The sequence below is a fragment of the Chelonoidis abingdonii genome, chromosome 5 (genome assembly GCF_003597395.2).
Source record: "Chelonoidis abingdonii isolate Lonesome George chromosome 5, CheloAbing_2.0, whole genome shotgun sequence".
NCBI classification, from domain to species: domain Eukaryota; kingdom Metazoa; phylum Chordata; order Testudines; family Testudinidae; genus Chelonoidis; species Chelonoidis abingdonii.
The window spans coordinates 128,342,980-128,370,564 of NC_133773.1; the positions used below are offsets into that span (position 1 = coordinate 128,342,980).

General features: G+C 43.7%; 1 protein-coding gene across 5 annotated transcripts in view; it reads right to left on the reverse strand.

Moving 5' to 3' along the window:
- Positions 1-2,517: 2,517 nt before the first annotated feature.
- FGFR3 (fibroblast growth factor receptor 3) overlaps positions 2,518-27,585 on the reverse strand; it is a 75,817-nt gene continuing 50,749 nt past the window's right edge. For 2 of the 5 annotated variants that reach the window (XM_075066637.1, XM_032767906.2), the window contains 13 exons: positions 26,403-26,526; positions 25,764-25,954; positions 18,804-18,954; positions 14,706-14,887; positions 13,599-13,747; positions 13,375-13,496; positions 11,782-11,892; positions 10,556-10,746; positions 9,121-9,243; positions 7,852-7,922; positions 6,238-6,375; positions 3,214-3,319; positions 2,518-2,922 (listed from right to left, as the gene is read on the reverse strand). In XM_075066637.1, coding sequence (XP_074922738.1) covers positions 2,758-2,922; positions 3,214-3,319; positions 6,238-6,375; positions 7,852-7,922; positions 9,121-9,243; positions 10,556-10,746; positions 11,782-11,892; positions 13,375-13,496; positions 13,599-13,747; positions 14,706-14,887; positions 18,804-18,954; positions 25,764-25,954; positions 26,403-26,526 — 1,824 coding nt within the window. In that variant the 3' untranslated portion in view covers positions 2,518-2,757. Of the gene's footprint in view, positions 2,923-3,213; positions 3,320-6,237; positions 6,376-7,851; positions 7,923-9,120; positions 9,244-10,555; positions 10,747-11,781; positions 11,893-13,374; positions 13,497-13,598; positions 13,748-14,705; positions 14,888-17,549; positions 17,695-18,803; positions 18,955-25,763; positions 25,955-26,402; positions 26,527-27,585 lie in introns of all 5 variants that reach the window. The other 3 variants (XM_032767911.2, XM_032767910.2, XM_032767908.2) reach the window with 3 other exon arrangements.

The window sequence follows — 27,585 nt, forward strand, 5'->3', positions numbered from 1 at the left end:
AAATTATATATATATTTATAATATCTAATAACATTTGAAATCATGCACAAATTTGTACATTTTAATGGGAAACCTAATGCTTTAGGTACTTGGAATGTACAATTAGCAGACATTTGTAAGAAAATACCAAAATTTCTTTTTAATTAAAAAAAAAAAAAAAATCTATAGAAATCTACTTTCTCAAGAACTGCCACTGACTTAACCTCACACTATAAATTTTTACTTTTATGAGAAGAGCCTTGTGTTGCTAAAAAATAATACTAATGTGAGATGCTGTCAGCCTGTTATTCTGAATCACTGATATGTTGTATGCACAGGGGAAAAAAAAATAAATCAAAACAACCATGATATTTGCCTCTGTTTGTGTTAGTAAAAGAATTAAAATCTTCTCATAAAAATACCTCCCCATGTCTTCCTGGTCCATACTAAAGTTCCCCTGTTTATATAGTGTGCTTTGGCACAGAGGCACATAAATAGTATACAAATTTAAGTCCAGCAAATTAGGCATTATTGGCATTTTTAGCATGCATTAGACTTAAAAGTGATATACAATCATTGTACTTCTCCTATAAAGAATGTGGCTCCTCTTACTGTTTTGCCAGTGTGTTATTTCTTAAATCCAAAAATGCAATGATACTGGCAAGGAGAAAAAAAAAATAAATAATCTGCATCATTCAAAATCAACTTTTAGCTTTGCTGCATACTTGTTTTTAAGATCATCCACAAAGAATACCTTCATTCAAAAATACAAAAATAAACACCCACACCCCCTTAATGCACAGTGGTTAAACTGATGGAAGAATTCTTGGCCTTAATTTTTCAAATATGTAAAAATTATCTCTCTGTTATTTGTTTGGATTTAACCACTGATGATGTATTGCAAAATAAACTTACCTTTCTTTGCTCACTGCAATCCAGGATAAACTAATTTTTTTTTAAATGAATATATTTATAACATTAAATGTAATTTGTTAACGGACTGTACATCTATACATTCTCTCAATATTTCCCGTAAACACAAAAGAAAAACTTGATTAATATATTTTTCTCCATATTTAATAAGTTAAAGAACTTAAATTTTAAAATTTACAGTAATGCTATGCTATTTCAACCAATGAACAGATATGTTAATGTCTATAAATAAATTTACAAATATACAATTTTTAAAACAAAACTGTGAAGATATAAAAACAACATCTTTTGCCCAGATCAGTATATCCTAGATTGCAATGCTCTTATTTTGAGAGATTTCCCTCTCAGTACTGCTTTACGTTGCATTAGTATTATACATTCTTTTATATATATATATATACAGTATATATTTATAGATATGTACACAATTCTCTGGAATAAACCTTTTTGATATAAGTTAAAGGCTCTTGCCTACAGGTACCCGTAATTTCTCTCTCCAAGTCACTGCGTATGGATGGAGACAACTTGCTAGCTTTAAAGGGGAGAAGTACCGAAACAGCTGCTTCTCTTGGGCTTTAAAAGACAAAAACCAAAACCTCAAAACTCCATCTCAAGAGTGAGAGTTTTACATTCTTAGAATCTGATCCTGCAGCATCCAGCACACTGGCAAAATACTGCAGTCACATGAAGCCCCCCCTGAAGACAATGGGGCTCTGGATGGACAGTCTATATCCATGTGAAAAAAGTTGCAAGATCAGAGACTAATTCTGCTTGTGATTTAACTATTTAGCAATTCCCTGGAGACATGTGGTACCTTTATACCCACCATTCGATGCTTTCCTCCCTATGGACAGGTTACAATGACCTTCATGCATTTGCCCTTCCGTTTGGAATGTACTGACTCTTCTCTATACACCAATCACCCACACCACTAGTGCAGGAGTGGGTTATGATCTATTACAGTCAAACTGCTGTTTGTAACCAAACCATTAACGCCTTTGAGATTTTGACTATTTAAAAAAAAAAAAAAAAAGGAATCTTTTTTTTTGGGGGGGGAAGAAAAAAAAATTCTAAGCAGCTGGGTAATGATCAAGCGACTATAAAAAAACCCAACCAAGAAAAATACAGCTATTTATATAAATATATTAATCCCTGCAGGCAATTGGGCTTTTCAGCTTCACAAAAAGGTTCATGTACAGATTGCATAAGCAAAGAATTTCTACATTCTTTACAATTCTCCTCCCCAGAAAACAAAAAGTCCCCGAGTTCATGGTGTGCAGCCACTTCTGATAAGCAAAGAATTTCGTAATCTTTACAAATTCTCCTCCCCAGAAAGTAAAGTCCCCCCCCCCCCCCTTTGAGATAGTCTGGGCATAAAATGGCAACTCTGACTACTAGGAAAAACGTTACCAGATTCAGAGGTCAGCACCCTATGTATGAACTCCTTTTTTTTTTTTGAGAGGAAATAATCTCATCTGCAGGAGAGTGGTTGCAGGCACAGAATGGCAACTCTGACACTCGGTAATACGTTACCAGAGGTCCAGAGGTCAGCACCCCTAGATTTAACCTTTTTTTTTTTTTTTTTTTGAAAATTATATCTCATCTTGGCAAGAGATTAGGTCCTTCAGGCCAAACAGTGCTTTTTGACTTCTTATACAGCAAAATGGGAAGAAAAAAAAAATAACTCCGAACCCCCACAACCCTTCTACGGCACAACAACAAAAAAAAGTCTTGAATTACCAAGCAGTTTCATTCAAAGATCCTTCACTACTGTTTGTCCTTGGCGTCCTCCAGGCCTACATTCGTGAGTTTTTTCTCCATGGTCCGTCTGTGTTTTTCGAGTCATCATGTCCTGATGACACCATTGCACTGCTGGTGTTTGGGAAGACATGGCTCATCTGGCAGAAGGTCATGGGCAAACACGGAATCGTCTCCAGAAGAGCAGGTGCTTTGTGTCTCCTGGCAGGCAGGAGAATACTGCTCGAATGGCACAGAGAGGTCAAGATACTCCTGCAAGGAGAAAAGTCACATGGTCAAGGGTGGGGGAGAAAAGATAGCTAATGATGCTGCAATGCTCTTCAGTTACCACAAACATTAGATCTGGGAATGCCAGCGCTGGGTTTTGAACACCCCTGAAGCATGAGGGTTTTGGGATCTGGATTTTGGCTTGCCAGTTATAAAGGCAGAGGCCAGGTCTGAATTTCAAAACCACCTCCAAAGCTCAAGAGAGATCAACTGCAGGGTTCTGGTTCAGGCCGATCTCTGCTCAGGGCTGATCTTTAGCCAGAGAGAAACACTTACATCAGTTGATGTTACAGTAAGGACCCTATCCAGGTCTTCCACTAGCTGCTTAAAGGTTGGCCGTTGCGATGGGACTGCATGCCAGCACTCCCTCATGATCATGTACCTGAGGGGAAAAAAGAGCAAGACCTGTGATCCTGGTGGGGGAAGATTAGAGCACGTGTGCAGACATACATGTCTCAGCACAGCCAGGCTTTGGCCCATGCAACTGTTGAGGCACAGCCAGCCCCTGCTCCTTTGCATTGCCCTAAGCAAAGTGAGACATGCAGCTCCTTCTGTGCCTGAACCCACTGCCCAGCCCCGACATGGCCACCAGACAGTGCAGTGCTGCAGGCATAACACAACCCAGCTGGTATGCCTGCAGCAGAAGTAAAGTAAAGAAAGGGGATCCCCTAGGGAAACTCCTCTAGCAGGGTGCCTTAGGAACCCGCAGTGCTGGTGCCCAAGAGAGACAGGTTTGGAAACCGGGCGTGGAGAGTGAGGGAAAGCCCAGGTTACAGAGTACCTAGAAAGGCAGCAGCTTTATTACTGTAGCTGTCTATCACACAGTCCTTGGCAATGGCATCAGGAGCATAGGCCTAAGGCTGCCAATGGCTTGGAGCTCTATGTAGCACCAGCATTCATGGTCTTGGCAACAGGACTGGAGGCCCCAAAGGAAAAACGAGGAGGAGGAAATTCACACTTCGATTTCTTTGACATGCCCGCACACCCCTTTACAGTAATGTGGGCAACCTGCAAATCACAAAGCTGGCCATAAATGATCACATTTGAAGAGGAAGCCTTTGGATTATCCAAACAGAAACCCCTAATGTCCCAGTCTGAAATCTGGTTTGCATGGTAAACAATGATAAGGCCTGGCTCCTGCCCTGTCACTTTGTTGGGAGCAAGAGGACAATCACCATGCCCTGTTGGTCTTGAGTGCTATCATAACTTCTTACTCAGATTTGAACCTTTGCGTTCATAAACTAAGAAGCTAGCGTGAACCCTTCTAAGCTTAATTACCAGCTTAGATTTGATCTCGCTGCCACCAGCCAAGTGATTTCCAGGACTTGGCTCCCTCTCTGGTCTCCCAAAACCTTCTCTGGGAGACCCCAAGACTCAGAAGCACTGAGTCTTACCACAAAGGGAAGTAAACCCCCTCCCCTTGTCTCCTCTTTATCTCATTCCCAGCTCCCCCTCCCTGGGTTATCCTGGCGATACTGTACTTAACTCCTTGAATGCAAAACAGAGACGGCAATTTACCTTCCCCCCTGAGGCTATGCAGATTCAAACCTAGTCAAGCTAACACAAAGAGATTTCCCCCTCCTTCTTCCTTAGCCTTAACCAGAGAAAAACTCAAACAGGTTTTAAAAAGAAAGCTTTATATAAAAAAAAGAAAGAAAAAAGACATCAAAATATTCTCTGTATCAAGATGACAATAATACAGGATCAATTGCTTAAAAGAAAAAATGAATAAACAGCCTTATTCAAAAAGAGATACAATTTAAACATTCCAGCAAACTACACACATGTAAATACAAAACAAAACATATAAAAGCCTATTGTTTTGCTACCTTTGTACTCACAACTTTGAAACTGAAGATTAGAAGCTTGAAGATAGAAAGAAGCCTCTCATAGCCGAGAGACAGACAAAAGACACAGACCCAACATTCCCTCCCTGAGTTTTGAAAAAATCCAGTTTCCTGATTGGTCCTCTGGTCAGGTGTTTGGTCCTCTTTGTTAACCCTTTACAGGTAAAAGAAACATTAACCCTTAGCTATCTATTTATGACAAGTGCCCTCTCCCTTGAGCGCCCTCTCCCTTGAGCAGTAACCAATAATGTTTACAGGAGAGGGCATCCTCCCACAGAGATGCAGCACTTATGAAACAAGAGCACATACCAATTTCATACAGACTGGTCTGCTTTTAAATCCAACATACAGCAGGGAAAGCTTTGCCTACAGCAGGTTTGTCCGCAGTGTGGAGTAGCAAAGCCAACTGGACCAGGGAAGAGTTAAAAGACAACAGCAGGGAATGGCGAGACAACAGGCTTAAAACTGAGCATTGCTAGCACGACACTCACTGAATAGTGATTTGCCCGGCCTCAGTCCCAGCGTACGGACTAGAGTTAGACATGGGCAATTAAATGTTACTTAATTCACATTTGTTTAGGGCGTTACTGAAGCTGAAACAACAAGGAAGGAAACTAAACGTAATGATGCCATTTTCTGAGGCTCAGAACTGGCCTCCTAGCAATGGTCTCAGGGCCAGAGAACCTGTTTCTCATCTGCACAGTGACCAACGTGCCGGGACTGGACAGAAGAGCTTTTGTCCCTATTACTACTTGTCACTGTCATCTGGGTGGGCCAAGCCCTCTGCTGACTTACACCTCACTTAACTCTACCAAAAGACAGAATTTGGCCCCCTTTATAAATAAGCAACTGTGTGTTGAACAGAAAGAGGCTCTGAAGAGCCATCTCTCTAAGTTTCTTATTACAGCGGTCCCATGAAATATAAACCCTTGTTTCTGGTATAATGCCGCAATCAGACAAATATATCAGGCAGGAAAAGCTGTATTCAAAGGGTAAGTCACCACAGGTGGTGCTAGCCCATTGAGGGCTCTAAGCAGGACTATCCTCCCTCCCCACCCACCCACAACACATACTGCTCAGGGCCCTAAGAATTGCTTAGTCTGCTTATGCCTGAACCTCACTAGGCAAATCCATAGACCGGAGCTGGGCATAGGGTTGACATGAATCGACCAAGCAGAGCAAGCGTAGCTGCATATTTTGTTTGTCAGTGACATAATGAGTCTAAATGCATCAGGCTTGGTAAGTCTATCTGGAGCCAGCTGGACAATCGCACAGCAGGACCAGCTAAATAGTAGCAAGTGGGGGTCAGACAAAGGAACGGGCAGTGATATTTATACACACAACCGGAAAGGGGACTGGAGAAACTGAATTAAGAAGGAAAATAAACTCATGCATCAGTCAAGGTTTCTAGAAATGAAGCCGTAAGGATATTCCCTCCCATGCGCTCACTTACAGGTCATGAGTGCAATTTGCTGGCTTGTCCATCCGATGGCCTTCTTTTAAGAGTTTGAAGAGTTCCTCAACTGGAATTCCCGGATATGGAGACCCACCCAACGTAAAGATCTCCCATAGCAGCACTCCAAAAGACCAGCTGGGAACCAAAGAAAGATGTTTAAAATTCAATGAGGTTTTTTTAGTTTGTTTGTTTTTTTGCTTTATTTCGGTGCAGCCATGCATAGCTAACGCAGCCATCAATAGCATGACTAATTGCCTAGGCCATTTTTACTAGTTACTTGGAGATCTCTGCTGATCCAACTCAATAGCAAAGAAATCCCAGGCACCATGTCTGAAACTGAAATGAGCATTTAATCAGATAGGTGACAGGCCATTTATTACCCCTGGCTCTTTGTTAGGTCTTCCACCAGCTCCACTGAATGGAACAAATCAAATTATTCATGCACAGCTTCACTGAATCACAGGCTAGGAACCACAGGCCACTGTGCAAGCTGATATCAAAACTTGCTTGTTACAACCCTTATTTTGCTGGCCAGACTGGAAGAAACATCCCCTACAAAAATCTGCAGAGGTCTAATGTTACATGTCCTAGCACTGCAGCTGCGCTACATTTAAAAGTCCTTTTTTTCAAAATACCTTTTGCCTCCTTCATTTTCTTTTTTAAAACAGAGATTATCTGTCTCTCCATCTCTCTCTCTCTCTCTAATTTAGGTAAACTGATGCGTCCATTGCAGCATTACCTACGTGCTGAAACCGTGATTTCAGATCACCGAAGCTACAGCATGTGAAATTTACAGAAAGAGAGAATACAAATTTGTCTGAAGCTCAGCAGAGAAAACAGCTGTATTTGGCAGTCCCACAGATTTTCTGCTAAACTGGCACAAGGAGCCCACTATTAAAAAATAAAATAGCGCTCATGCTCAGCTGGGTGATTTCAGCTTTCATATAAATTAAAGTGCATAGTCCTGAGTTCAGCCGTGACCCAGAATAGTTTAACAGCCTGTTCTGCTCTGCATTCCAGTTATGTCGTTTTTTTACAGCATGCAGCCATTAAAGCTAGCTAGGTTAAAGTAAACATGGTTTTATACAATAAATTAGTTGACCCCAAAATAGCAAAATTAATCAAATAATGTATGTAATGAATTATTGTCTGACCAGCTCCAGTAACTCTGAACAAGTCAGGTAGGGTCTGAACCTCCTACTGTAGCTAAGTGTGATGTCCAGATCGAAGTCAATGGTAATTCTGCTTGAGCAAAGACTGCAAGATCAAGCCTTTCTGCGATTCAGTCTGTTCATTTACAAACTGAGTATGAAACACTTGCTTATGTTTATAGAGGTACTAGGAGGCTTAGCTCAAGAGCGTGGAGATCTTTGGATGAAATCTGCTATCTGAGGGCAGAGCAATGTCACATGTACAGAACTGTATTTCAGAGTCAATTACAAAGCTTATTGTCGAGTGGAGAGCTTTGTTTTTTGCAATCAGTCTTCACCAGCACTGGGCCCAGAGTTCAGAGGCCCATTTGTGCTTAGCAGAGCATTTGACTTTATGATTCTCGGGTATTTTGTTTTGCTTTTATTTTAATTTTTTTTTTTAAATGTGGGTAATGCTTACACATCGCTCTGGTGAGTGTAGACCCGGTCAAACAATGCCTCTGGAGCCATCCATTTCACAGGCAGCCGACCCTGTAATTAGGAAGACAAAGGGAATGTTCCATCAGCATATTCACTCAGCCACAACGGCACCATCTGAATCTTCTATTCTAATCCAGTTTGAAACGTTTTCATTAGCAACCACATCTGCTTCCCTGATCACTGTGTAGGCAGTAGCGGCCACATGTAAACAGATTATAACATTTGATCCCCGGTCTTCACTGACTATCTGTGTTATAAACACCCTCCCTCTTGCATGCTGCATTTCACTGCCAAGGCAGGTTTAATATATCGAGGCATCTAAATCTCTGCATGAAAAACAGCATTCACAGTGTACAAAGGCAGCTGTGGGGCTGTTCCTTTTTAAAACAGAGTGCGACTGACGCACACGGGACTTGCTGGCTTGAAGAGACTATTTCACTCAATGCAAAAATGCTGCTTAGGCTGAACTAGAGGGAAATGCACAGAGTGAATCCACTCATGGCTTCACTATGATCCCGCTGAAATCAAATGGGGTGTTTTTGTCATTTCAGTGGGACTGTCCCTCTAACCCTGCCAGAGGAATGCAACGTGGGACACGGACCCGAAACAAAGGTCACATGAAAATGATTCCCAAGGAAACTTAAAATGCTGCAGGATTCATTCCTGTAGTGTAAATAACTCCTTCTAGAGCCTCAGCCTTAGGATTCTTTGTATCTGATGCAAATACTTTTCAGCTGTAAGAGTGAGGGATGTATGTAAAATGCAGGTAACTCTAGCACTAGAACTAGTTATGTCCCTTGAAAGGAGGGGTACTGGAAAGCTCTGAATATGAGCAGTGCAGGGTCAGTATAACCACAGCTGCAGTGAATAGGAACAATCAAGGTGGCTTTTCTTCTTCAGTATAAAGTGAGTTTCACTTTGTCAAAGCTCACGATGCGTAGATGCCACCTTGATGTCACAGATCCCATCACTACTAGAAATAACTGTGTAAGAAAATGCCATGAGGACACCAATCCTGAAACTGACAGTGCACAGATGGACTGCTGTGTCTGGGCAGCACTAAGCTGAGCTCGACAGGACTCCTTGTGGGTGCAGGGGGTGTGCCTGTATGCTACCAACTGCTGGATCAGGGCCAAACTGTTTTTCTCAATGCTGTAATTTGTTTAAAAAGAAAGTGTGGACCAAGGGCATGTGCTGCTGACTCCTCCACCGCTGGGACCTCTCAGACACTTGGCAGCTCCATACTCACATTGGTTGTTTTCTTGTAATAGTCGATGTTGTGAACATCTCTGGCTAGGCCAAAATCGGCTATTTTCATCACATTGTCTTCAGTGACTAACACGTTCCTGGCTGCCAAGTCTCGATGAATGCACTGCGAAAGGTGAGCATAGAGATAAATAAGGGCTTGTTAAGCTGCTTACGATTCGTGGCTTATGAAGTACCGTTTCATTTACTCGAAAGCCAATAGAGCTGCATCATTTAATTCTTCGCCCCTTATGTCATCATGGCCACATGCAGTCTCAGACAAGCTGCTTCTTAGCAACATCTACCATACACGCTCGCCTCCAGTGGCGAGACAGCAGTGCTTCATCTGCTCTCTCAGGACGGGACACTTGGACTGGAGACCGGCCCCTTCTCCTCCATGGGAGATCAGCCAGATCCCAGAGCTGTACACCAAGCTGCCAACACCAGGAAAGAGAGCGTGGGCTAATGGTTTACTTACAGTAAGGCAATGGGAATCAAGACACTAAGATTTGATTCCCTGCTCTACGACTGACTCACTGTGTATAATCTAATGTCCCAGTTTCCCCATCTGTAAAATGGACCTGATTGTCCAATTGTTTACATCAGTGTAAATCAAAAGTAATTCCAGTGAAGCAAGTGTGATAACAGTATCAGCTCCAATGTTTGTAAAGCGCTTTTGGAGCCCCTGGATAGCTCTACGCAAGTGTCAGGTCTTGTTATGAATGGGCCAAATCCTTCACTGGGCTAACTCCAAGGGAGTCTACATTCACCTGGTAACTTAGCAGAGATATTGCTCTTCTAACAAACGTTTGTCATAGGCTGGGTTTCCGCCTTGGCCTTGATGCTTTGCACTTTCAACATTACTGAAAAGGGGCCACAGAGGCTCCTGATTCTATTGTCTGAGATGAGATTATCTCTCAAAGTGACTTTCAATTTTGCTGTCATGCTGACACCATCAAGATGCAGCATGCAGCTCAGCAAAGCTCTAAATCTGACCGTGGCCGCCCTTGGATAGTGGCTGAGATTTACTGAGGATCGGACATCTGAAAGTCAATTACCTCTGCATTTAGATGTTTCTGTTGTGTGACCTTTATATTTGCTCACTGAAAACACACAACTGAGATCTGCCTTTCATACGGGCTCTGCAGTGTTCATATATTGCCACACTGTTCACACGCTTACTGATGGATTGTTGATTACAGCAAAGGAGCACTCAGCTAAGTTGCTCATAAATAGATGTGATCATACACCACTGGACTTCTAGTTCTCTTTGCAAGTAGCAATGCATTTCTTACTGAAAAAGATAACTCCTGTACCTGTAGGCTCTTAAAGGCAGAACCCAGTCATTTATTTGCCTGCAATGCACTTTGCACATCTGTGGCACGACATATATGTTTATGTATGTGATAAATAATAACAAACTAAGTCTCTCAACTCACTTTCCGAGATGCCAAATATTCCATGCCACGGGCCACCTGGTAGGAGCATGAGACTAAATCTTTAAATGTTAACTGCTCTTCTGGCAGCTTGCAGGTGTCGAATGAATAGTCCATGCCGGGCGGCCGACGAGCCCTGAGATATTCCCGCAAGTTCCCTTTTGACGCATATTCTACTAGAACGTAAAGTGGGCCTGCCAACAAAAAAGTAGTCACAATCTGGCTGTTATATCATAATTACAAGGCGCCTTGCAAAACAGAGTGAGCGTCACTAGCCTCATTTTACAGAAAGGGAATGAGGTGATGAAGTGACGTTACACAAAGTCACATGACAAGTCGGGAGCAAATGTGGCATTGAAAAGGAAGGATGGGCCAGTGGTGAGAACATTAGTCTAGGACACTCAAATTCAAGCCCCTGCTCTGCCACAAAGTTCTTGTGTGACCCTGGGTGAGTCACATTGTCTGTGTGCCTCAGTTCCTCATCTGTGAACTTCCCTACTGCAGTCAGGTTCCCTGGCCAAGTGGCCTCTGACAAACATCTCTTCAGAGCCGTTCGCAAACATTAACTCACCCGCCTAACTGCCCTGTGGGTGAGCATTATCCTTTCTGTTTGATGGCTGGGAAGGCTTAGACATAGAGGGTTTATGTGACTTGCCTAAACCCACAGAGTTGGGACTCAAAGCCAATGCTCTAATCAGGAGTCTTGCCCAGCATATTTTGGGCATTCAGTGAGTAAATACTATAGATGACAGTCAAACCAGCCATCTCTCCGCTTCCAGCTCCATTTTTCCCCCCAAAAGGAGAAGGACAATAAGGGAAAGCATTTGAAAAACAAACAAAAAAAACCCCAGTATCAGTAACAAGTAGAGACTTTCCTAACACCGTATATTTGCTCCAATAACTAAAAGCCACCCAACTTCTCACTGAGCCAAGCACAGTTAGTTATGTCTGTGCACACAATTAATCTTGTGGCCAATTCAGATGAATGAGGAAAGGGTAAAATCCTTCTGGCCTCTACACAGCCTGAATAAGCGGCTCCAGGAGCACAATATTACATTAGAGGGGAAAAATCCCTATGCTTGCTGGGCCAGGAACCAGCAGTAGAGGTACGGAAATGCAACTGTGTGTACATAAGGCTGCGCTAGTACAATTGCACCACAGAGCAGGAGTGTGTTTACCACTGAAATCATTAAGTACAATGGTAGCATATGGCCTTCTCTGAAACATACCATCCTGCGTGCAGGCGCCTAGGAGGTTAATGATATTTTTGTGTTTCCCAATCATCTTCATCATTTCCATTTCAGACACCAGGTCAGAAAGATCCTTGTCAGTAGCGTCATCTGGAGAAGATGGGGGAGAAAACAGAAGGAAACGGTTGGGAGGAGAATTTCTTGCAGTCTAGAAAGTAAAAGCATAACTAGAGTGCATTATTACTATACAATAGGTTATACACTCAGTGAATGGTGGCTGGCCATCTGACCATTTCTGAGAGCGGGTCAGGAAATGAAATCTTCATCCTGTGGGAAATGTTAATATTTGCTTTTGTCCCAAATCGGGGTGAAAACTTGAAACATCAAAACTTGTTGCCAAACAAAAAGTTTCTGAAAATTTTTGATACAGAAATAAAACATTGTGTGTTTTGTTTTGATGTTTAGAAACCAAAAAAAAAAATTAGGTTGTCGATTTCAGTTTTAGGATTTTTGGGGCTTCACCTCCACTCTACCCTACCTTTTTACGTACGTACAAACAAACTTTCCGCCATTTTTTCGTACTGGAAAAGAATCAGGGGCAGATAAAAGATGTGATAAAATGGGTGAAAAACAATTTTCATACCTTTTACTGTTTCCAACTTTCTCAAGTTAGAAAAACAGTTACAAAGTATGGTAAAGTGGGGTAAAAGCCTCCAGAATAAATTGGAAAACGAAATTTTTTTCAGTTTTCAAAATCAACCCAAAACACAAACCATCAAAATGTTTCAATTTGGCAATGTTGAAACTTACCCCATCAAAAAGTTTCATCAAAATTGGCTGAGGAGGTTTTGTCAAACCCCTTTCTCAGGGAAAAATTTTTCATTTGGAAAAAAAAAAAAAGCTTCAGCTGGTGTTAGTATTAATCCTGTGAAGAACCTCAGCACTTCTTGCTTTGGCTTACCCATGCCACTCGCCTCCAGGTGTTTTCCACAGCATGGGAGGGAAAGCTAGTCAAGTTACTGCAGATTCTATGCTTTGGGCAGGGAAAACAAGAGAATCTGGAGGAGCCCAACCAACCTCATTGTTTTGCCTCTTCTTAAACTGTTGAGATGTAATCTCAGGGAGCTTGGCCAGGGTTCAATTTAATATGAAGATCTACTGAAGTGCTTATATGACCCTCATCACCCAAGTAGATGAGCACTTTACAATCCTGAATGGATTTTATACTCAATACCCCTGTGAGACAGGGAAGCATTATCTCTATTTTAAAGGCAGCGTGTTCTGATAAAGGGTAGATAAAGTGACTTGTCCAATGTCATACAGGAAATTTGTGGCTGGACTAGGAACTGAACCCAGGTCTCCTGTGGCCAAGTCCAGTGCTGTAGCCACTTAGCCATCCTTAAGGTAACATGCATCACTTCCTGTGACTCACCCATTTCCTGTGACCCACCCTAACTGGAATCTGTGGAAACAAGCATCAGCTGTGGAAACCAAAGGGAGAATTTGGCCTTAGGTTTGCTCTTCTTATGTAGTCATATGTTTAAAATAAAAAACAACCCCCAAACCAAGATAAATGCCAACAACCTAACACCTCCCCCTCCTGTCATTCCTTCATGGTGCTGCTCTCTGTACCTTTTAACATCTTGACAGCTACAGTGATGGCCTTGTTTGGTTTGTCCTTATCGATCCCAATTGCTTCTGCCATCACCACTTGACCAAAACAGCCTTCACCCAGAGGTTTCCCCAGAGTCAGGCTGAAGCGACAGACACAAACAAATGAATTAATGTGACCATACTGACAAGTGGAATGAAGACAGAAGAACGACACATATATTCAGCCTGTGGGTTTGACTGACCGAGATCTCGCTAATTCCCACTTGGGATCAGCAGGCAGTTCGAGCTCCGAGACGTTCGCCAGCATTGGCCCATCGCTGGATGAGAGGCGGGTGATTCTGACCAGCGGGGTATTGGAATTCATGGAAGAATTTGACTCCAATGACACCTGCTTGAATAGAGCAAATAAAATGTTATTGCCAACTGCCTCTGTGTCAGATACATGCAGACGTGCTTGAAAAGGAACCAGCCAAGAAAATCAGTTTGAACTAATCTTTGTTTATTGAAGACTTACAATAAATTGTAACCTGGAAATTAAAAAGATCATTCTCATATTACGGGAGTGTATCTATCTAGGCATGCAGAGCCAGATCCTCAGCCAGTGTAAACCAGAAGCCAGTACTCTATTGATTTACACCAGCTACATCAGTTTATACCAGCTAAAGTTCTGGCCCATACACATCGGGTGTGTTTGTGTCCATAGAGTCAGCCTGTAAAAGCCAATAGGTGGTTTATAGCCAGAGAGGCTGAATCAGCAGGGTTTGCAGTCCTTTTTAATTCCTACATTTACTGCTCTGAAGTGCCCATCACTGATGCATGACTGTGCCCCACTACTGTCCCTTGCAGAAAGGCCCAGTCCTGGACCCACAGACATCAGTGGAAGTTTTGCTAGTGACTTCAGTGGGAACAGGTCCAACAATACACTTCTTCTCCCACTCCTCCTCTTCATGCTGGCTAGGGGTGCAGGACAGTAGACTAGTTTCTGGGAGGTCCATTTTCCCTGGGGTGATGTTACGTGTGGCCAGCAGGGCTGGTTTAAGGGTCTGTTTTTCTAGTCCTAGGTGAGCACAGATCACTGTGGAATTCCCGGCCTCTGACAAACAATTGTAAACTAAAAAGAGAGTTACCTGCCACACACTACATCTTCACTGAAAAAAAGGAAGTAAATGAATAAGTGAAACAAACTGAGACACAGGGCCTGACCTTTATTCAGGCGAAGGCCTCGCTGACATTAATGGGATTTTTGCCTGTGTAAAAAACACAGGATCAGGTTCCTAACATAGAAGGGAAATGTAAAGATAGGCTGGGGCTAAACGGGGGATAGGAATCTTGTATCTACTTTCTGTTACCTGTCTCTTGAGAGGAAATTTGGAGACTTTCTGTACAGTGGGGGTGTTCATGGCTTTTTTGTTGGGCATTTTCATCCTACAGATAATCACGATGACAACCACCAGGATGAAGAGAACGAAGCCAGTCCCATAGCTGAGGATGCCAGCATAAACGGAGCCAGAATCATCCACCTCCACTAGCTCTGTAGAGTAAGAAGAGACAGAAGTGAGGAGCGAGGACAGGCAACGGCAGCCAGCATGTACACATGCAGCGCGAGAAATTCAGATAGGGCCTGAGAGAAAGCTCACTGTCACCAGTGGGAATCTTCCCATTGACTTCAGTGGGAGTTGGATCAGGCCTAGGTTGGACACATCTTTGTATATGTGTAACCCCACTGGACTTGACCTAGGAGGCCTCCCAAACCCAGAACTGTGAATGCCTACACTGGGTGTTTTGCTTTTGCAAACAATGCAGGATTGGGCCCTTCCTCTATTTCACCCATCAGTTTTGACCCCAATGTTGGCAACAGATGTGCCCCAGACAAGGGATTAACATGGCAACTCAAGCTAAGATTTCAGTTTATCCCACCTGAATCACGCCTGTCTCCAAAGTATGAGGAGGTTAAAAACGTGATACTTGGGTGAAGATAAATGGGAAACTAGGCTTAATTATATATTCTAATGCATAATGTAAATATTTTGTTTGGACAACTAAAGGAAGGATCGATTATCCCAATTATTTTTGCAAAAATCCCACCCCAGGATTCCAGAAGGTCAGAACTTCCCGTAGGCCCACTGAACAGTCATGAGCCCAATCTTTTTGATGGCTATAACATAATTAGCATTATGCACTCAGAGCTCAATCCTGCAACTCCTACTCAAGCAAAGCACAAATCAAGAATGATTCCCCACCTGCTCCATTCAGTCCAGCACTTCTGAATTTACAAGGGGTCAAAGCAAAACCAACAACATACTAACAGAAAGAGGATGCCCAATGAATCTTTAATCAGCAGTGGAACCCCTCATAGTAAAATCACTCTGTTCCCTTTCACAGTCACTTCACTCTGGGCTAAATGTGGAGCTGGGCAAGTCGGATGCACGTGACTTGAAAGTAGTGAAGAAAACTCATGGGGAACGCTATTCCTTTATGGGCAAAGGGGATATGGAACCACTCAAGCTCCACCCTAAAGCCTAGTTATTTCAACGCGAGTCTTTCCACTGACTTTATCAGACTTCGGACTGTGTCCGTGAAGGAACGTAGCAATGCAAAAAACGGGGTTTCCACTCAAACAGGTCATGGCTTGTACATGCATGTACACACTCTGCAGCAAGCTACATGGCTGTGAGCCAGCTTACCAGATGAGCAGAGAACCTTTGTGCAAACCTCTGCTAACCCCCAGTGAAGTCAGAAGCAGTTAAGGGAACTCGCAGGATCAGGGCCAGGAGTATGGATGCCATGAAATATCTATTGGGCTTGTTCTGCTGCGTTTGATCACAGCTCCAAGGTTCACAGCTCCAAAGTCTCTGATCAGGGCTTTTCTCCCTTTACTGAAGGTGGAAGGGTCACCGGAGACTGACTACAATCTGCAGCTCCCTAATGGCTGGTGCAGTCTGGACCACACATTCCAGTTTGCTATACCTGGAGCTTCCTTGCATCTGAGTTCACTATAAAGTTCCACTTTAGCTGGGCTTTTTTTTTTTTTAAATATGTTACAAGTTCATACATTTTAAAACCAATGCAACAATTTGATGATACGATCTAGGCAGATTCTTATAATAATGTAAACCTCCGAACTTAAACCAACAGAAATGTTTTTTAATCAAGTGGATGGCAGAAGCAGAAACAGAATCAGACACCAGCCATTTTAGAGAGAAGAACCGGCAGATCCCACTTGTCTTTGAGGAGACACTCTGACCCCTAACAAAGGCAATTAATATGAAAAAAGTCACCAATTCAGTTAACATCAGGGTTTAGAAATGCCAAAGTTTCTGGTTCAGAAAAATGTTCCGGGGCACGTCTGTTTGCAAGGGCTACCAACAGTGGTGGTGGTAGGGAGGATCAAAACGTGTTTTATAACCAGGGAATTTGAGAGAATATAATTTATTTTTTGTCTATTTAATGGATTATTAAAAATGAATATTACGTAAAAAGAAAAGGCTCAATTTGGGTCTGCTTCTGTAATTGTTCTGGGACAGAAGCCCCATCAGCTTCAGGGGGAATGCTGCTTGAGTAAGGACTGTACCTTCCCCAAGCGGCCCAGCCCACACACGAGTTCATGCATTTTAACCACAAGGCCAGCTTTCAGGATGTGGGACAGTGCAGTCTCTCTCTCTCTCTCATCAGCAGTTCAGATCTCTCTGTTGCATGTTCTGAACTTGTCCTATGTCAATGTAACTCTTGCACAAGCTCTCATTGCCGTCAGTTGGTGCTCAAGAGTATTAGTACTTCTGAAAATCAGCCCCGCAGTGCCTGGAAGCCAGGACTCCTGGGTTCTGTACCACAGCAAGTGACTCTTGCTGTGACCTTCCATTTATAGATGAGCAGGTAGAGAAATTATCTTAAAGTAGGAATAATACTACATGCCTAAATCAAAGGGATCTTGAGATGTTCACATCATTATCTCTGAAGTGCTCTGTGAGCCCAGACGACACATGAAGCACATCACTATTTACCATGCAACTGCAGTATGCATTAGAGATCTGCACAGCAAACTGAAGAGGAGAGAGTTCTTTCTGCAGAGAAGTTGACTAAAGATCAAAACTCACTGCTCCATGTAATCTAGAGTTTGTGGAAACTTGGCATTTCTAAATTAAACACTGAAGCATCACCAAGAGGAAGGAAAGGGGACAGCGCAGAGGAAATACCTGGTAGAACCGTCAGCCAAGCAGAATGATGTGAAAACCCAATAGAATTCCCAGCGAGACAAGTATATTCCCCTGCATCCTCAAAAGTAACATTTCGCAAGTATAGTATTTCTAGCTCCTTATCCGTTGTGTTAACACCTGCCGTCTACAGGGGAAAAAAAATACACATATATAGAAGGAGGAAAAACAGAAGATAAGCCACATTCCCAGCAAGTTTGAGGACACCACACGGATTTACAGGCAAATTTCAAAAGCAGATGAAGATTTTTTTGTTTGTTTGTTTTTCAGTGGCCCATCTTCCACATTTATTTATTCATTCCCGTTTGCAACCTGTAGTAAAAGCAAAAGGTTCCCTTCACCAGGCTCTTACTCTGTCCCACTAATGAAGCATGCAAGCAAAAGCATCAAAAGGAAAAATTTCCCCCACAATAGGACTGACTGTTGGTTAGCAGGGTGAGTGTGGGAACAAAAACAGAGCTTGTAAGGAGAAGAGAAAGAAGAGATGTAGAGAGGAAAGGGTAAAGTGCTGACTAGATAAATGGTGACTTAATACAGAAATATGTTCATCAGGAGGACATTATTTTTAATATCAATTTTAACACCAAAAGCTTATCTATTATTAATACAGCTCTTGATGCTATAACGTAATTCTGGATCATCATTAGAAAGTGTCCTTTAGGGAACTTTCCTACATTATCAGGGAGATAGACTGGCTGACTAGCCTCTCACTTTATAATTAGTTGAAAATTTTCAAGATATAGGCAAAATTCTTCTGGAGTGTAAACCAACAGAGTTAAACCAGGGACTGATTGGACTCGGCTATTCTCTACTTATGCATTTGTCTGCATGATCTAATACCGATGCTAATTGTGAATAACTATTGGGAAGGAAAAAGTCTGTTTACTGACTTTACTAATATGGGCAAAATCTTCAAGTGAATTTGATTTCTTAGAGCTTCGAACATCAAAGGTCATTAGCATGCAATCCTGTTATCAGCATTCAGCTGTTAGGAAGAGAAAGGAATACGAGCAGAAAAAGCTGACAGTCATTTTATTGTGGGAATTTTTCCATTGCAATTGATGTATAGGCGTTTAATTCTTTCAAACTAATTAGCAAGGAAATAAGGTAAAGCCATTCAGCATCAGTTGACAGGGTTTAATACAAAATGAATAGTCATTTTAATCACTAGCTTCTTAAAATGTTAAAGCTTATTCTTGCAGTTGCTAGGGCCTTGGGACAGAGTCTATAGTTTACCTGGTTTTGGTTTGCGAATGTGGAGCCAAAATGGTTTTTCGGCTATGCCTACGAAATTGTTGGCTCTACACAGATATTCTCCTTCATCTTGTTCTGTCACATTGAACAGATTTAGGTTAGCATCGGCTTCAGCGTTTTTACTGATCCAAGACTGCAGGAACAGACAGAAACCTGAACTTCAGTAAACCAAACAATACCTCCATCGAAGCTATGTTAGCTTAGGACTCATTGAGCATGACCGTTTTATACTTTAATTTCTGCTCACCTTACTCACATGAGGAGAGCTACTGAAGCCTTGAGTGAGCAAGGTGACCTGGATCTAGCCCACTAACACTGCATGAGTTCACTCCTCTCCTTTTACTGGTGCTTCTCCAATTAAAAGGCATACAGAATCTCTCTTTTAAAAAGATAATTACCCTGTTCTGCATCTAACGGCAGCCAAAAAGCCAAAGATTCTATGGTTTCTTAATAACTCTGTAGACAGAAGCAGCAGGAAAAGGGTTTACATGGAGATTTGTGTTTGCAACCGAACTCAGCAAATACTGTTTCAATTATCAGGATTCCAAAATAGAATTTGGAGACAAAATATAAGCAGTGGCAGTCTGAAGCCTACTGCTGACTTTGCCTTTCAGAAATTAGCTGTAACTTTTTCCACTGCACATAGGAGACTCTTCTTTACTAAATAAAGTGGTGCATATAAATCAGTCCAACTTCAGACCATTAAATGGGGTTTTATTTCTCATCTTCCAAACTGCTGCAATGGCACATAGGTTTGTTTCTAAACAGTTGTTTTTCTTTTGTCTGAAATTGTGCAACCCTGTTGGACGGCCTCAATACATGCCTGAAAGCTTAGAAAAATACTCCTTTCAAGTCTGGGAGATAACATGAAGTATAGTGCTTTGTTATTCCCCTGCCTGGCCCAATCTACAGCCACAATGTTAGGGTCTGATTCTGCAGCTCTGACTTGCGAAAAGGACTGCAGGATCAGCTCCATAATCCCAGATGAGCCTAGGGTTCAAATTCTGATATGAACTTTACAGTTTCAGGCCCAATCTCACTGCTGATATTCACACTTTGCAAAGTTTGTTTGAACCCATCTTTAAATCGACTCGTGAGAAAGTTTCCTTGCTGCTGCTTCATTATTTATAACTAAACTCTCTGTGTATTGATGGAGAGGGTACAGTTTATCCTGGGCTAACACCATCCCTTGTTGGAGACTGGAATGAGGCGTTTTCAGTCCCCCTGACTGGCACATGGAGAACATTCCTCAGTGCATCCTGCTAATTCCTCCTGTGTTCTACAGAATTCTTTTTGTTCACAGATTAGGCCCAGCTTTGTGGTAACTGATCCAAATGGCATTTTGGTTTTGTCAAGCAATTTCAGAACGGATTAAAGTGGAGCATTAAATTTAATGATCAGGAGAGACTGTGCTCCCCCAGATCCACATGCAGAGGGAAATCTTGACATGCAGCTCTTCCTTCCCAACTGCACGAAAGGGGCCTCAGCTGCTTTCAGCATGCCATCCAACCCATATTCTGGACTCCACAGAAGCCCCTCCGCTGGACTAGGGACTTGCTTGGGGTCAGGAGACTGGGCAGCCTCATGGAAGTGCATCATGTCCCTCCAACCCTGTGTAGATTGCACTGGAGGGACTTATAACCAGGAATCCCTTTTAAGGCAACCATGGCCATGGGAGATCATGGTAGCATGACTCCAGCACAGCTGCACCGTTAGGGACTGAGATCAGGGACTGAGATCGGAGCCACTGTCTCTTCCCCTAGAGGCAGAACAAACCCTGCTCTATAATAATGTGGGGAAAGCTCCAAAGGGGAGGGGCAATTCAGCTCCAACACATTAGCACTTTAGTTACCTTATCTTTAATGTTTTAAAAATAATAAACCATACAAAGGACAGAATGACAAAACCAAACCCAGGCACAGTATTTGAGCACAAGGATGCGTCCTGAAATGGAAACGCTCTGAGCCTCGATGCCTTAAACCAGCGTTAACACACCCAGACGCAGTGACAATTAATCAGAAGTAGCAAGGATAAGTGTGCTGTTTCCATTAAATAAAAATAAAATCGAACCTCTGTTTCCAAATGCCTGCCTAGGCTCACACCTTTAACAAGGCATAGCTCACTCTGTCCAGAGAGGAGAAGGCATTTGGCAGTTCTAATACTCTAGCACAGGGGTCGGCAACCTATGGCACACGTGCCAAAGACGGCACGCGAGCCAATTTTTAATGGCAAACTGGAGCCTGCCAGGACTCCAGCATGCCACTAAAAATCCTGCCCAGCCCAGCGTGCTCTCCTCTGCCCTCCATTTCCCCCACGGGGGCAGGGAGCAGAAGCATAGCCGTGTGCACAGGGTGGACAAATGGACCCACTCTCCCGGCACGGCAAGCCGCGGGGTAGCGCCTTCTCCCCTTCCCTGGAGTCCTGCTGCCACGCACAGCACTCTGGGGATCTGGGCTGCGCGCTCCCAAGGGCAGCGTTTGGCTCCGCTGGGAGGCAGACATGCTCCCCGCTCAACCGGAGGGGCGGGGCTGTGTGCTCCCGTGGAGCAGCGTATCTAGCTCTGTGTGGAGCCTCATGGTAAGGGGCCCAGGGCTGGGGGGTGATAAGGGGTGGGGATGCTCAGCGGGAGGGAGCAGGTGGGTTGTGGGGCATGGGAGTCCCCGGGGGTTTGTAGAGGGGGCAGGGGGAATTAGGGGTCAGGGCGTCAGGGGACCGAGAGAAGGAGGGTCGGGGGGGAAGGGGGGGGTTACGGGGGGGGGGGGGTGGTCTCTGAGGGGTGATCAGGGGAAAGGATGGGGGGGCTTGTATGGTTGGGCGTTTGGGGGTCCTGTCAGGAGGCAGGGTGTGGAAGGGGTTGGTGCAGGCAGGGAGTTGGGGGGTTGGATGGATTGGGAGTTCTGGGGGGTCCTGTCAGGGGGCAGGGAGTGGTTGGATAGGCATGGGAGTCCCGGGGGTCTGGCTGGGGACAGGTGTGTGGATAAGGGTTGGGGCAGTCAGGGGACAGATAGGGGGCAGAGTCCAGTCTGGGGACAAGGAACAGAGAGGCTTAGACAGGGGGTGAGGTCCCAGGAGGAGGTAATCAGGGGACAAGAAGCAGCGGGGCTGAGAGTTACTAGGGGGGCAGTCACCCAGCACTCTCCCCTGACCCGTCCCCCACACACCACGCCCTCTGCCCTGAGCCCTGTACCTTCCTCATACATATCCAGCCCTCTGCTTGACTCCTTCATCCCTCCCCCACCTGCAACCCTAGCCCTGACTCTGGCACCCCCACCCATACGCAGCTCCCCCTCTGCCCTGACACCTACACCCCCTCACATACCCAGCGCCCAGCCCTGACTCCAGCCCTCTGGGTTCTGGCCGTCAGCCCCGCACAGACCGCTGCTGGTCTGGGGTTCTGGCTGACGGACCCTTGCTAGCCGGGGTCCCGGCCGCGGGCCCCGCTCAGCCCGCTGCCGGCCTAGGTGAACAGAACCCCAGACCAGCAGCGGGCTGAGCGGGCCGGCAGCGAAAGATCAACATTTTAATTTCATTTTAAATGAAGCTTCTTAAACATTTTGAAAATCCTGTTTATTTTACAATACAACACTAGTTTAGTTATATAATATATAGACTTACAGAGAGAAACCTTCTAAAAAACATTAAAATGTATTACCAGCAAGCAAAACCTTAAATGAGAGTGAATAAACGAAGACTCGGCACACCGCTTCTGAAAGGTTGCGGACCCCTGATCTAGCACCTCAGTTGCTCAGTGTTTAATTTCTAAACACTATTTACATGTATAATTCTTTGCCACAGCAGAGTAGGATCCTGGGTTTGTGACACAATCTGCTGTTTGCACAACTCTGTGAACTTCCAGAGGCAGTAGCACTTTATTCTGTAAGGACCACATGAGACTATACTGAGTGGCATGTAACACAGCACTTGGTACATTGCTGTGAAATCAATGGGTAATTAATATATGCATATTTTAAGCAAATCTTTATACACAGCCAGAAAAACAAAAAGTTTTATCAATTTGTGATGCCAAATAATGAAAAACAGTCTCCAACCATTTCTTCCAGTGTGTTAGTTCAATCTGAGTAATGATTTCCAGGGTCTCTGGCTTCCATTATCATTTAACTGGCCGAGTTATAGTACGGTACATACAGTCTGACCATTCTTTAACTTCACATGTAGAAAAAAACTGTGCCTTGAAACTGACAATATGCTGGATCTACTATGTAAAAGGGACATCGTCGGATTGACAATCAAAGGCCAAATTATGTTCTCAGATACAATTGCAAATCTGGAGTAACTCCATTGAGCCCTATGAATTTTAAAAATGGACTTACATAAAGCATCTCAGCTAACTGCAAAGAGTTTTAAAGGTAAACACTTTTCATGGTTTACACTGTTTTCTTTCTGTATTTGCTCAGGAAAATGGACCAGTCAGTTTTAAGTTTTGTTTGCCGGCGCTGGGCCATATTCTCTCACAACACTGGAAGGCCCCATTCAAGAAAACACTTAAGCACATGCTCAAGTTCATTCCTATGCAGCAGAGCACTTAGCACATGCTTAGCTTTAGGTTACAGTGAGACTTCAGTGCTTTGCCAACTAGGGGATGCTTGCCTGAATCTGGGCTTGCATGAGGAGTAACTGCTTGAATGTCCTTGGCATGAGCAGTGAGAAGAGAATCAGGGTATGGCTACACTTGAAACTTCAAAGCACTGCCTAAGTGCGAGTGTGGTCGCAGCACCAGCGCTGGGAGAGAGCTCTCCCAGCGCTGCACGTACTCCACAACCTCTATGGGTGTAGCTTGCAGCGCTGAGAGCCACGCTCCCAGCGCTGCAGCACTGTTTACACTGAGGCTTTACAGCGCTGTATCTTGCAGTGCTCAGGGGGGTGTTTTTTTCACACCCCTGAGCGTGAAAGTTGCAGCGCTGTAAAGTGCCAGTGTAGCCATGGCCTCAGGCTCATGGTCACGTCCTTGTTCTCAGGCACCAGCACCATGTTGTGTTATTTAGGGTGCACACACTGTTAAAAGTAGGAGTATATGTGTACATGTACACTTATGTAAATATGGGGGGGGGGGGGGGGGTTCCATCCATTTTAGGCCAAATTTCACCTGAAAACATCTCATTCATTACAACAGTCCCCACAAGTGTCATGACTCTCACAATCATCTGCTTGCCCAGGGTATTTATCTAGGCTAGTGAACATAATCAGATACGCTCTGATAGTTTCAGTTTGGGCTCAAACAGCCGCAGAGCTGTTTCAGGACACTTTCCTATCCTGCTTCCAGAAAAAAATGGGGGGACATTCCTTTAAATGACATATTTGTGATATTTTACTATCAAAAGGGACTTTTACAGCTAAATGTTCTGGCTTTGTGTGCCACTTAAAGATATCTAAAAAAGATATCCCATCTGCCCAGAATACTCTCATTATCCTTCCCCTATAAACACTGGAACAATTATATAAGGGAAACTTGGAACGCATAGATGATGCGATTTAAACAATGCTTACCCCCCTAGGACCTGTGGTGTTGAACTGCTGATGCTGCTGGTGGGGGGACTCTGTTGTGTTTTAGAATTCCATTTTCGACTTTGTTTATGAATATCTAAATAAAGTTTACTTCTCACCACGAATGAGAACACCTCATCTTTGGACTGAACTCTCAGTGTGAGCGCTGTATAGCTACAGGCAGAGACTTATTTTTTGAGAGGAACAAGGGGAAGGAAAACCATTCCCTCTAATTTGTATCTTTCCCGGTTCTAAACAATTAGGGCAAAATTTTCAGATGCACTCAAGAAACTAAGCAACTTAAGATCATGTTTATAAGTGACAAAGGAGTTTCAGAGCATAAATCCCATTGAGTTTTAATGAAAGTTGGGTTCCTTTCGGCCTGTAACTCATTCTGGAAAATGCTATCCTTAATGGCATTTATTTGCCCCCTCATCTACCCACTTGTGGGTGTTTTAACAAATTGCCGACTAATGGTGTCACCTGCACAGTGCTGCATTCACCCCAGTCCAGAGCTCTCCGTATGTCTCCTCTTCCCCACAGCACCAGCTATAAATTTCACCAGTGAAACACTAGCACAGTAGTTGGTAATCACTGCAACTCTGACTGTGATAGGGCAGATGACTATACATATCCTGACAGTCTGAGGCAATACTTAGCTATAATTAATCTAACATGACACTAGATATCATTGTTGCCTCTCAGCAATTAGGTACCAAAGCCTCATCTAGCTGCAAAAAGATGATCCTAAAAAGGCAGAAAATGGAGTTCCTAACAGAGCAAGACTTCGAACACAACTGCTTTTTACTTTTCTCTCTTTTTTTTTTTTTGGAAATGCACAGATTTAATTAAAAGTGAAACTGTCAAGGTATAAATCACGGGCCAAACTTTGGTTTTTGCACAGAAGTCACTAAAGACTGGATCTGGCATCACATTTTTCAACACAAAAGAAAGGTGCCTTCCCTATATTAGTAATACAGCAAATGAACAGAGCTGAGCATAAAAACCATCTCACCTACTTCGTCCATTACGGGTGAAATCTCGTCCCCACTGAAGTCAATGGCAAAATCCCCACTGACTTCAACGGAGTCAGGATCTTACTCTGTGGATGTACATTTTCAGAAGGCCTCGTTCATTTTATGCCTTCAAACTTTGAGAGTGGTTGTTTTGAACAGGCACTTCTATCCCTTGGCTATCTGAGGAGTCTGCACATTCACTGCCATGGAAGTACAGAGCACACCTCTCTGTATCAACATGAAGATCTATAACTTTCTGGCAATACTGAATTAGCATTGGACAAAGCAGGGATCCAGGAAGGTAACATTTCTGGGAATCCTTGTAATATCTAAGCAGTTCAGATGGCATCCCTGAGATACTGAGACCACCGAAGAGGAGGCGTTTATCCTCCCTTGTATGCAAAGGCAAATGGTGTCTACCAACCTTGAGCACTGTGACATACGGAGTCCCGTTGGATCCATATTTACTGCCATTGACTTCCACGTGTTTCAGCCACTGGATGTGAGGCTGGGCATCACTGTACACCTTGCAGTGGAATTCGACATCACTCCCTACCACAACAGTCTGGTTGGCAGGCAGTCCTGCTTGGAGGATAGGCCGGTGAGGTGACCTTTCTGAAATGAAAAAGGGGAACTCATTTTTAACCTCTCTCCCCACTGAACATGCCTGTCTGTAGCTTTCAGCGCCACTGCCAATGTCTGCACAGGAGCTTGTACTGGGGCTCATGAAAGGCACTGGATGAGCAAGAACAAAGAACACAGCTGTTTGCTCTCCCACAGAACGGGTACCCCTGGGGAGCTGCAGCATAGGCTTCCCAGCCACTGCCCCAATCAACAATCAGCTGCCCTCAGTCCTGAACAGGAAGAATCACCTCCAGCATAGCACATTCACTCCTTGAACGCTCGTTGAGAATGAGGGCCAGCTAGGTTATGGACCTGTGTCATTCACTTCAGGGGACGGGGTATATGATTAAGCTGAAAATCATCACTGCACATAAACCATCAAGCAGCCTTTTGATGACGACGGCGTATCAGAAGTTAAGAGGAAGTAGAGAAATCTTACCTAACACATCTAGCTGGTAAGTGTGCCTAATGCTGCCATATTTGTTCTCTACAACGCACGTGTAGTTCCCTCGGTCTGATGGAACCACGCTCTCCATCACTAGGCTCCACTGCTGATGCCGTAACTAGAGGGAGGAAAAACAAACCCCAGTCATCCATAAGGCATCACATTTCGTTGGAGCATTATAATCAGTGAACAAATGGCAAAACACAATGGGCCTCATTTTTGTTTATTCCCAGGCGTCTTTCACTCCCACTCTGCCAGTGTGGTGGGGCTGCAGCACATCTGTAAATATAAGTTCTGACCAGTTTAAGGACCATTTACTCTGCTTGCCTCATGTACAGTGGTCCTTATGTGAGAATCAAGCCCAGCAACTCAACTGTGCAGAGGGCTGTATAACAGGGTCTGATCCTGTCTGGGGTTGTAGGTGCTCCCATAATATAGATAATAGGCCGTAAGCCCGCTGGGGCATGGACCATCTTTTTGTTCTACGTTTGTACAGCACCTAGCACTATGAGGGCTGGGTCTACAACTAGAGTTCACTGGTGCTAAGGTCACACAAATAATTGTTAGCTGCATTTCTATGTTATGCCTTTCATCAGAGGGACTGGAAGTGCTTCAAAGACATTAAATAAGATAGTATCACATACACCAGTCAACTGAGGGCCAGAGAGGTTAAATGGACTCCATCAGCTTACAGAACCACACCTTTGGGTTTTTTTGGCAGATCTTTAACCTACTTGTGTTACAAGTAACACCCACTCACTGATCAGTAGAACTGAAAGAGACCAGGGAGTCAAAAAAGAAAATTCTATATTTTACAGTTTGTTTACTCTGGATATTAGGCAACACTTTATGTACAGTCAGCCTCACTATTTCCTTCATATAGTTATCTGGTTCCCTTTCTCATTGGATATGTCTTCCATTGGGTAATAGGTGAAAGATACGATTAAAAACCATAGGAAAACCACGAGTGTGAAGCACAAAACTGTCAGGGTGACCCTGGCTCGAGTGTTGTACATGAAACTCGTGTCTTTTTTTTAACTGATTGGATTTCAGACCAATGGTGTCCACTTTAAGTGACTTGGCCAAGGCCGCAGGGGCCCATCAGTTACAGAGCTGAAAATGAATGTCCTTGCACAACTCACTAGCCAACTCTCAGTTAAGTGAGATCATATATGTG